This window comes from Phacochoerus africanus, chromosome 3 (genome assembly GCF_016906955.1).
Source record: "Phacochoerus africanus isolate WHEZ1 chromosome 3, ROS_Pafr_v1, whole genome shotgun sequence".
NCBI classification, from domain to species: Eukaryota; Metazoa; Chordata; class Mammalia; order Artiodactyla; family Suidae; genus Phacochoerus; species Phacochoerus africanus.
Genome location: NC_062546.1, coordinates 141,640,823 through 141,652,891, shown reverse-complemented (window position 1 = coordinate 141,652,891; position 12,069 = coordinate 141,640,823). Strand labels below are relative to the sequence as shown.

General features: G+C 38.1%; 1 protein-coding gene across 4 annotated transcripts in view; it reads right to left on the bottom strand.

The window, feature by feature from the left end:
- UBR3 (ubiquitin protein ligase E3 component n-recognin 3) overlaps positions 1 to 12,069 on the bottom strand; it is a 221,850-nt gene that overhangs the window by 190,713 nt on the left and 19,068 nt on the right. For all 4 annotated transcript variants that reach the window (XM_047772845.1, XM_047772846.1, XM_047772847.1 and 1 more), the window contains exon 2: positions 231 to 370. In XM_047772845.1, the coding sequence (XP_047628801.1) occupies positions 231 to 370 (140 nt within the window). The remainder of the gene's footprint in view (positions 1 to 230; positions 371 to 12,069) is intronic.

Here is a 12,069-nt window from a genome sequence, read left to right as displayed (position 1 = left end):
AGTGCTCCCAAGACACTGCCAATTCCATTGCACCACAGCAGCAACTCTTCTATGAGGTTACATAATCGATATTTAGGGTGTTTTTAATCTAGTCTCTGTATTTCATAGTCATTACATACAAAATGTTAAGCAAAAAAATGACATCTAAAAAAATTCACCTCATTGTTAATGTTAAAGTTTGTTAATTGGGAACTTAAAAAGAGTACTAACGAAGAGTGGATTAAACATACCTGGTTCATTATAGCCTTCTCTTAAGTACTGAATAAGACAAAAAATAAATCTTGGAAGAACAAATTCAGACATCATCAGTAAGTCTTTGGGGACACAAGGAACATTTGAACTTGATTTAATTTGATGCCTTTTGCAAAACCTGTAACATGAAAAAGAAAAAAAAATTAACATTGTTGTCGAATCTGCCAAGAATACACTAATCCTACTTACAATATTTATAAACAGAATGTGGGCCACTATCAAAGCCAGTATATTACTCCTCTATGATTTTTTAAGGCACTAAATTAAAAGAATATATATATATATACTTTTTTTTTTCTGCTTTTTATGGCTGCACTCATGAGGTTCCCAAGCTAGGGGTGGAATTGGAGCTACAGCTGCCGGCCACAGCCACAGCAACACAGGATCTGAGCCACATCTGTGACCCACAACCACAACTCACGACAATACCTGATCCTTAACCCACTGAGTGAGGCCAGGGATCAAATCTGCAACCTCGAGGTTACTAGTCGGATTCATTTCCACTGTGCCACAATAGGAACTCCTAAAGGAATATATTTTTAATTGGTCTTTAAATAAAAATGTCACTGAGGAAGACTTCTTCCTAATAAAAGACCATACTAGTTAGATTCCAACTAGAATATAAAAAGAAAATCTCATTATATGGTTTATATTATTTAACCACAATTTACTACTTTCAAGTATTATTTTATTACTTTCATACTTTAAATAAAACCCATTAAGTACAAATTGATAATGTTCCAAGAATTTGTATTTTCCATTCCTTAACTACTTTGAACTTATTATAGTAATGAATAGATAAGTGATATAAATACTTAAAGTTTATTTGAAAAGTTTTTTGGTTTTGTTTTTGTTTTTTTTTTTTTTGGTAATGGCCAGACCTGTAGCATGTGGAAGTCTCCAAGCTAGGAGTTGAAATCAGAGCTGCAGCTGCAGGCCTACACCACAGCCACAGTAATGCCAGATCTAAGCCACATCTGCAACCTACTTCACAGCCTGCAGCAATACCAGATCCTTAAACCACTGAGCAAGGCCAGGGATCAAACCCACATCCTCACAGACACTATGTCAGGTTCTTAACCCACTGAGTCACAACAGGAACTCCTATTTGAAATGTTTATATACTTAAGAAGATATTCTTTCCAATCTTGTTTATACTTATTTAAAAGTATGATTGGTATATTTGAGCAAAAATGAAGTAAACTATTCTGTATTCACAATCCAAATAATCACAAATAAGGTATTTTGTGACCAAACACAAAATAAGTCAACTAAACATACAATGTACCTAGAAATAAACTTATTATGATGGGTGCGAAACTGCTTTAGCTGAAAAACACAAAAGATCTGAATGGAGAAAAACTACATACCCAAATGGAAAAAAACTTTTTTTTTTCTGTCTTTTCTAGGGCCACACCTGTGGCATGTGGAGGTTCCCAGGCTAGGCGTCTAATAAGAGCTGTAGCCACTGGCCTACGCCAGAGACATAGCAACGCAGGATCTGAGCCATGTCTTCGACCTACACCACAGCTCACAGCAATGCCAGATCCTTAACCCACTAAGCAAGGCCAAGGATCGAACCTGCAACCTCATGGTTCCTAGTCAGATTGGTTAACCACTGAGCCACAACAGGAAATCCAAAAAAACTTTCTTTTTTAAGTAACTTCCACCAAACTTAATGACACTAGATTTAAAGCCCAATGAGACTAATAGCAAACTAATTCTAAAGTTCAAAAGGAAGAACATATGTGTGAAAAAAAAAATCAGTAAAACTTAAAAAGGAATTAATGTTAGTGACCTAGCTTTAAAACATAGTATAGAGCTAATATAATTTAAAATGTGTGGTAATGTGATAATATCAATAGACCACAATGGACACTAGAAATAGACAATGTGATGGCTATGACAATAAATGTGGGGAGTAGAAGATTTTCAATAAATTGCTAAAGGACAACTGATTACATGCAGGAAATAAATTCGACTCTTTTCTTACACCAAATATAAAATATATTCCACACAGATCAAAAATCAAATGTGAAAAAAAATTACCAGGAATAAAATAAACTTTTCCCCTACATTACATAAATGTACCAAAGTCTAAGTAAGATCTGAAACCAAGAGCCATAAAAGAAAATAAAATTTGGCTACATAAATCAAAAGCTTCTATGCAGAAACCAATTACAAACAAAAAAAAATATTTACAATAGGTAAAACAGATAAAAGATTAATATCAATGATTTATGAATCTTGGGAAGTAGATTTTAAAAAAAGAAAAGAATTCAACAGAAAAATCAGCCAAGGTCATGAACAATTCACAAAAGAAGTGATTAGCCAACAAACTTGAAAAGAAGCTCAATTTCCTAATAACCAAAGCAATAAAGTTTACTAAAATATAAAATGAGTGATCAGAAAATGAACACCTAATGAAATAACTAACCCATTCAATGGAGTCATTAAAGGAAGGCCTGAGGAGAAATTATCCACTTAGAAATCAGACTGCTACATCCTTAGAAATCTTAGTATCATCAAAAATGAACAAAAATCAGACACTATAATGCTTGAGAAGCACACAGAACCATTTATGAAGAGTTTTTACTGAACAAGTTAAATATGAATGACATCAAGTCTCTAGAGCTAACTTTCATTTATAAGAAATATAGGATATAAAGGAACAAGTTAAATGACAGGACAAAAAAAAAAGCAAACAGACAAATCATGAATATAGAACATCATAGAGACAATTGACTATGTTTCTCCAACCTATCAGTAGCAGGAAGAAAAAGGAAATAAAAGGATCATTCACTAAGAAAGCCTTGAGAAACCCAATAACCGCATGTAACGTGTGAACTGATTCTAAAAACCAACTTTAAAAAGGCAATTTTTAGACAACTGAGGAAGTCCAATTAAGAACTGGGTACCAGAGTTCCCATCATGGCTCAGTGGTAAACAAATCCGACTAGGAACCATGAGGTTGTGAGCTCGATTCCTGGCCTCGCTCAGTGGGTCAAGGATCTGGTATTGCCATGAGCTGTGGTGTAGGTCGCAGACGCAGCGTGGACCCCAAGTTGCTGTGGCTGTGGCATAGGCTAGTGGGCTACAGCTCCAATTAGACCCTTAGCCTGGGAACCTCCATATGCCACGGGTAAAGCCCTAGAAAAGACAAAAACAAAAACGAAAACAAAAGAACTGGGTACCGATCTGGCAATCTCACTCCTGGCATATATCCGGACAAAAATGTAACTCAAAAAGATACATGCACTCCTGTGTTCACTAACTTGAAGACTTAAATACAAGACATGATACCATAAAACTCCTAAAAGAGAACATACGCAAACATTCTCTGACATAAATCATACTAATGTTTTCTTTAGTCTGTCTCCCAAGGTGACAGAAATAAAAGCACAAATAAACAAACTGGACCTAATAAAACTTAAAAACTTTTATATAGGAAAGGAAATCATAAACAAAAAAAGACAATTTACAGACTGGGAGAAAATATTTGCTAATGATGCAACCAATAAGAGCTTAATTTCTAAAATAGACAAATAGACAAATAGCTCATACAACTTAATAACAAACAAACAATCCAATCAAAAAATGGGTAGAAGACCTAAACAGACATTTCTCCAAAGAAGACAGTGAGATGGCCAATAGGCACATGAAAAAAATGTTCATCATCTCTAAGTTATTAGAGAAATACAAATCAAAACTACAATGAGGTACCACTTCACAGAGGTCAGAATGGCCATCGTTAAAAAGTCTACAAATAATAAAATGTTGGAGAGGGTGTGGAGAAAAGGGAATCTTCCTACACTGTTGGTGGAAATATAAATTGGTACAGGCATTATGGAAAACAGTCTCAACGTGGCTCAGTGGTTAATGAACCCGACTAGTATCCATGAGGAGGCAGGTCTGATCCCTGGCCTCACTCAGTGAATTAAGGATCCGGTGTTGCAGTGAGTTGTGGTGTAGATTGCAGACATGGCTCAGATCCCACGTGGCTGTGGTGCAGAACAGCGGCTACAACTCCAATTCAACCCCCTAGGCTGGAAACCTCCATATGCCATGGGTGTGGCCCTAAAAAGATGAAAAAGAAAACAGTAGGGCAGTTCATTAAAGAAATTAAAGTAGAGCTGTTACATGATCCAGCAGGATCCAATCCTATTCCTGGACATATATGCAGAGAAAACTATAATTCAAAAGGAAAGATGAACCCCAATGTTCATAGCAGCATTACTCACAATAGCTAAGACATGAAAGCAACCTAAATGTCCACCGACAGATGAGTGAATAAAGAAGACATGAAAAATAAATACATATACATATATGTGTAAGTGAATCCCCTTACGGTACAGCAGAAACTAAAGAACACTGTAAATTAGTTTCAATAAAATAAATTTTTTATGAGTTGTCATGGCTCAGTGGAAATAAATCTGACTAGTATCCACGAGGATGCAGGTTCAATCCCTGGCCTCACTCAGTGGGTTAAGGATCTCATGTTGCCGTGAGCTGCGGTGCAGGCCACATATGCAACTCAGATCTGGCATTGCTGTGGCTGTGGCTGTGGCACAGGCCAGCAGCTACAGCTCCAATATGACCCCTAGTTTGGAAACCTCAATATGTCTCAGGTGCAGCTCTAAAAATAAAATAAAACAAAATAAAATAAATTGTTTAAAAAAGAACTGGGTACTAATTCATTAGATAATTTTATTAGGTAAGACAAGACATTGTGGTTATGTAAGAAAATGTGGATATTTGAAAATATTAAGGAAAATGTATATCAAATTTTGTGGAAATTATCTGAAAGTGGGATACAATATACTTTTACCTTCTACCACCTACAGTGTTTGAATTTTGTATGACAAATACACGCATAACTTTGTAATCAAAAAGAAAAAATTTACTTCAAAAACAAACAATAATAAATTATGCCATTCATTTAGTTTTAGTTTCACAATTGGAACATTAATTCCTAATCTTTTTTGGCAGATGGACCCCTTTGAGAGTCTAATGAAAGTTATCACTCTTTCTTAAGAAAAACATATGCAAACACAAAAAATAAAACATTCAGGGTGTTCACACATTCATGAAGTCTTTCTACCCTTAAGGCAGAGTTTTCAAATTTCACGTCAATAGATTACATTGTAAAGATAGGGATTTCCTCAGTCCTCAGGCAGACAGACAGGTAGGGTCTGAACATTCTCCTCAGTTGCCTCTGTGTCCCATCCAAATATCATTTCCGTATTTATTATATTATGAAAATGTTAGAAAGTATTACACCTTAAATCCAAATCTTTAAAGGAAAATACAAATTTAAAAACTTCTTTCTGGAGTTCCCGCCATGGCTCAGTGGTTAACAAATCTGACTAGGAACCATGAGGTTGCAGGTTCGATCCATGGCCTTGCTCAGTGGGTTAAGGATCTGGTGTTGCCGTAAGCTGTGGTGTGGGTCGCAGACACGGCTCAGATCCCACGTTGCTATGGCTCTGGCTTAGGCCTGCGCTACAGCTCTGATTCGACCCCTAGCCTGGGAACCTCCATATGCCACGGGATCAGCCCAAGAAATGGCAAAAAGACAAAAAGACAAAAAAAAAACCTTCTTTCAGATGGGGTACACAAAATCTAAGTAAAATCAAAGAAACTTTCAAAATCCTACTCTATTTTAAAAGTCTTTAATGATAGAAAGAAAGAGAAAGAAAAAGAATCTGGTCTGTGTAACAGGTTAGAAAACCTGAGGTGATCAAAGATAATTTAATTGACGTGCTTACAAGCATAAATGTCAAAGAAAGAAAACAAATGAAAGGAAAGCCAAAAGAGAAGAAAGGGAAAACATAGTGGGGCATAAAGACTAAAGGATGCAATGAAAAAGTAGGAAGAGAGAAAGGATTAAAGAAGAACACAGAAAGCTCTTAGATACTTTCTTTGTAGGAAAGAAATGAATTCAGAGGAGCTTCTGGGCAGAGAGTAAAGAACATTTGAACAGAGTCTCAAGTAGCTTTAAGGCATGACACTTCAACCCAGAGCAAAGCTGAAGGAACAGCAAGAATGGTCTACACAACTAGGGACTATGGTTACAAGAATCATTATAAGATAACATAAAACTGTCAAACAAAGAAAAGGTTTTTGTATTTTAGGATGGGGAAATGGTGTGGGGGAACTAAAGCACCTTACATATTATATAGCAAGTGCTCAATAAAGGCTTGGTGAAACAAAGAATTAACCTAATAGTGGAACTCCAAAAATGATTTCATGAGCATCCAACTAAAGAAAAAACAGAAACCAGAGTTCCTGCTGTGGCACAACAGGATCAGCAGCATCTTTGCAGCACTAGGACACAGGTTCAATCTCAAGCCCAACTTAATGGGGTAAAGTATCCTACGTTGCTGCAGGTGCAGCTCAGATCTGATCCCTGGCCCAGGATCTTCCATATGCCTCAGGGAGGCCAAAAAAGAAAAAAAAACAGAAACTCATTTAATAATCCCAGTTTTTCAAATGTGCCTGGTGGTGCCTCAGGCCTTAGGAATAAAGGACCTTAAACTCATGGAGCTAACTTTCTATGGGGCGGGGGGGGAGAGCATGGGGAAGAGGAAAGAGAAACAAAAAACTAACATGAATAATAAGCTCTACAAAATATTATTATACCATGATTTATATCTATTTTTTAAATTAAAATATAGTTGATTTGGGGAGTTCCCATCATGGCTCAGTGGAAACTAATCTGACTAGCATCCATGATGATGCAGGTTTGATCCTTGGCCTCGCTCAGTGGGTTAAGGATCCAGTGTTGCTGTGAACTGTGGTGTATGTCGCAGACATGGCTCAGATCTGGCGTCGTGTATCTCTGATTTGACCCCTAGCCTGGGAACCTCCATGTGCCACAAGTATGGCCCTAAAAAGCAAAAAAAAAAAAACCTATATATATATAGTTGATTTACATGGTTGTGCCAATTTCTACTGTACATCAAAGTTGACTCAGCCATTCCTTTTTATATTATTTTCCATCATAGTCTATCCCAGGAGATTGGATACAGTTTCCTGTGCTATACAGTAGGACCCTATTGTTTATCCTTTTTTTTTTCTTGGTCTTTTCAGGTCCACACCTGTAGCACATGGGAGTTCCCAGGCTAGGGGTGGAATTGGAGCTGCAACAGCCAGCCTACACCACAGCCACAACAATGCTGGATCTGAGCCACGTCTGCAACATACACCACAGCTCATGGTAACACCAGATCCTTAACCCGCTAAGTGAGGCCAGGGATCGAACCCATATCCTCAGGGATAGTAGTCAGATTCTTAACCCACTGAGCCACAATGAGAACTCCTGTTTATCCACTCTAAATGGAATGAATAGTTTGCATCTACCCCAAACTCCAGTTCCATCCCACTCCCTCCTTCCACCCCCTCCCAGCATGATTTATAGAATACATCCATCAGGCTCCTTTAAATTGTGTTTGTCAGTGAAGGCCTTTCTGAAGAGGTGATATTCAGGATGTGAAATGAAGGAGTTAGGCTAGACATGCAAAGCTCTGTGGGTAGAGCATGTTGTCAAAAGAAGTATGACAAATGCAACTGCATATAAATAGGTACTAAAGATCTCTCCCCAAGTGAACAGAAAGAGGGCTTTTTAGACAACTGGTATGGCCCCAAAAGAAAAACAGCAGGGAGTAATGTGTTTGCCTCACCAGTTATAAGTCACAGACACTTTCTTCATGGAACCCAATAGTTTTGAATGACCAAAAATGGTTAAATATTTTTTAGTTAAGCAGGATGTTACAGCAATAAATAGAATGGCAGAATAGAACTTCAAAAACAGTTGATAAAATGACTTCTCCAAATTTTGCTGTATATCAACTTTGTAAAAAGTTTTTATTGAGGAGTTCCCACTGTGGCACAAAAGGATCAGCAGTATCTTAGGAGAGCTGAGACACAGGTTCGGTCCCCAGCCCAGCACAGTGGGTTAAGGATCCAGCATTGGCCGCAGCTGCAGCTTAGGTTGTAACTATGGCTTAGATCTGACCCCTGGTCCAGAAACTCCATGTGCTGAAGGGTGGCCAAAAAAGAAGAAGATAAAAAGTTTTTATTGAAGTACAATTGACAAAAAATTGCCCAACAGCTAAGTGTGCAGCTCAAGGAAGTATCACAAACTGAACACACCCATATAAGTACAAACCAGATCAAGCAACAAAATATTACCAGCATCCCAGAGAGCCTCCTGTGATTCACTGATACCAAATTTAAATGACTAAAAGCAGAGTTCCAGTACTCTGACTAAAAGAGAGGGAGTGGAATAGGACAGTAAGGGAGGGGATAAGATGCAAAGAAAGAAAAAGGAACAGGGGATTCTGGCCATCCATCTACAAATTCCTGAGACTTGGTTGGGGGTAGAAGGGCAAGGAGAGGCCAACTCAAATAACTCAACCACATATTTCAAAAATTAGAGGAGTTCCTGCATGGCTCAGTGGGCTAAAAATCTGGCATTGTCACTGCAGCAGGTCACTGCTGTGGCGCAGGTTCAATTCCCTGACCCAGGAACTTCCACGTGCCACAGGTGCAGCCAAAAAAAAAAAAAAAATAGAAAAGCATTTGAGATAAGCTCACCTAAAAGTTACCCTGTGGCATGGACATTATGTTCTCAACTTAGCACAAATTACATACATGTACATGTTATTGCATATAATTTAATATAATTCAGAGGATTCCTAGAGAGTCACACAACCCAAATGAAAAGCCCCTGAAATAATCTGTTCTCTTCATTTCACAGATAGGGAAGTATCAGAACCACTAAAGGACCTACCTAATAAAATTATTAAAAGGCTCCTGAAATTCACAAAAGGCATACCATAAAGATATAAGGCAACTAAACTATATATTTAATATGACCCCAGTAAAAATATCAAAGGAATAAATAAGATGATTCTAAAGTTCCTATGGAAAAAAGTTAAAGTTAAAAAGTTAGTAGCAAAAAAAAAAAAAAAAGGAGCTCCCATCGTGGCACAGTGGTTAACGAATCCGACTAGGAACAATGAGGTTGCGGGTTCGGTCCCTGCCCTTGCTCAGTGGGTTAACGATCTGGCATTGCCGTGAGCTGTGGTGTAGGTTGCAGACGCAGCTCGGATCCCCCGTTGCTGTGGCTCTGGCATAGGCCGGGGGCTACAGCTCCGATTGGACCCCTAGCCTGGGAATCTCCACATGCCGTGGGAGTGGCCCAAGAAATAGCAAAAAAAAAAAGACCCCCCAAAAAAAAAAAAGTTAGTAGCTATTCTTAGCTATTAAGAATAGCTAAGAAAGTTCTATAAAATAAATGTAATGAAAGTAGAGTAGGTTTTTTTGTTTGTTTGCTTTTTATTAGGGCCACACTTGCAGCATATGGAAGTTCCCAGGCTAGGGGTCAAATTGGAGCTGTAGCTGCCAGCCTACGCCACAGCCACAGCAACATGGGATCTGAGCTGCATCTGCAGCCTATACCACAGCTCATGGAAATGCCAGATCCTTAACCCACTGAGCAAGGCCAGGGATCAAACCCACATCCTCATGGATATTAATCGGATTCCTTTCCACTGAGCCACAAGAGGAACTCCAAAAGTAGAACAGTTTTATCATATACTAATATATTTTACAATTAAAATACTCAAAACAGTGTTGTATCTAGCCTTTAGGGAGATTACACTCTAGACAGTAGACATTAATGGTAAATTCAATTAAATAAAGTACAGAGTAAAGTAAAACAGAGTTGAAACAGAAATTCAGTTCCAAATTCACCTATAGGTGTTTTTATGTCATTTCTTTAGATATACATTTCTAACTCTCTATTATGTATGGCTTGATTAAAATGCAGATTCACCTCATGTCTAAAATTGTTAGATTACATGAATCGTTAAGAAATAAAAGGAAACATTTTAAATTCTATTTATACAAGTTCAATATTATTTATTGGAGCCTAAAAAACTAGAAAGGCATGAACAAAATATTTATGAAAATTAAATGTTTTAAATCCAATTAGGGAAGACATATAAGATCAGAAGATTTGAAAGTAAAATTATAGATGTAAATGTACTTATTTATTAAAATAATAAATAAATTATAGGAAGTTCCTTTCATGCCTCAGTGATGTGCGATCCCGACTAGGATCCATAAGGACGCAGGTTCAATCCCTGGCCTGGCCCAGTGTGTTAAGGATCCGGCATTGCCATGAGCTGTGGTGTAGGTCACAAATGAAGCTTGGATCCCGTGTTGCTGTGGCTGTGGTTTAGGCGGGCAGCTACAGCTCTGATTAGATCCCTAGCCTGGGAACTTCCATATGCTGGTTGTGGCCCTAAAAAAGCAAAGAAAGAAAGAAAGAAGAAAGAGGGAAGGGAAGGGAAGGGGAAGGGGAAGGGAAGGGGAAGGGGAAGGGAAAGGGAAAGGGAAAGGGAAGGGAAGGGAAAGGGAAGGGAAGGAAGGGAAGGAAGGAAGGGAAGTGGAAGGGAAGTCAACGGAAGGAAAAGGAAGGGAAGGGAAGGGAAGGGAAGCGGAGGGAAGGGCAACGGAAGCGAAAAGGGAAGGAAGGGAAGGGAAGGAAAGGGAAGGGAAAGGAAGGAAAGGAAAGGAAAGGAAAGAAAGGAAAGAAAAGGAAAGGGAAAGGAAAGGAAAGGAAAGGAAAGGAAAAGGAAAAGGAAAGAAATTATAAAGTGAATGCTTAAAGACAGAAAGAAAAAAAATGTGGTAATGGTACATGAAAAGACATAACAATCGACAGATTAATTGCTGTGAGTTGAGAAATGGAATCAAATATATGTGGGATTTAATTCATGACAAAAGCAGATTTCAAATCTCTGAGGAAAACATGGCTCATTCTGAGAAATGGTATTGAGATAACTGAATAACCAGTCACTCTGGGTCCAGGAGGGAGGAATCCCCTCTCACCTTATACCATGATAATAAATAAGGCCCATATCAAACTTCTACAGATGAAAAATACAACTTTAGAAATGAAAAGTACACCTGATGGGATAATAGTAGTTTATACACTAGAAAGAAAAGATCAGTAATTTTGGCAAAGCAATAAGAAACTATCCAAAATAAAACATGGGGACAGAAAAAGAACAGAGACTCAGTGAGGTGTGGGATAAGAACAAGCAATGCTACACTGCATTGGAATTCCAAAAAAGGGACAAGGGGAGAAAGAATAAACACATGAAGAAGGGCCAAAATTTTTCCAAATTTGTTGAAAACGTAAAATCACAGAACAAAGAACTTATCAAGGGAGCTCCTATCGTGGCTCAGTGGTTAACAAATCCGACTAGGAACCATGAGGTTGAGGGTTCAATCCCTGGCCTTGCTCAGTGGGTTGAGGATCTGGCGTTGCTGTGAGCTGTGGTGTAGGTTGCAGACACAGCTCGGATCCCGCGTTGCTGTGGCTGTGGCATAGGCCAGTGGCTGCAGCTCCGATTCAACCCCTAGCCTGGGAACCTCCATATGCCGCGGGAGCGGCCCAAGAAATAGCAACAACAACAACAATAACAACAACAACAAACAAAAGACAAAAAAAAAAAAAAGAAATCACACAATCAGGAACACAAGGCAGGGACATATTTAAAGTCCTAAAAGAAAACAAATCCAGAATTAACACAAAAATACATTTCAAAACTGAAGATAAATAAAAATTTTTCAGACAAAACCCAGAATTCATTGTTATCACATTTGCACTACAAAAAAAATATTAAGTTTTATAAGCATCCCTATGATAAGTCCACATTTCAAGAAAATAACTCTCAGGAGTTCCCTTGTGGCTCAGCAGGTTAAGAACCTGACTAGTATCCATGAGGATGTAGGTTCAAT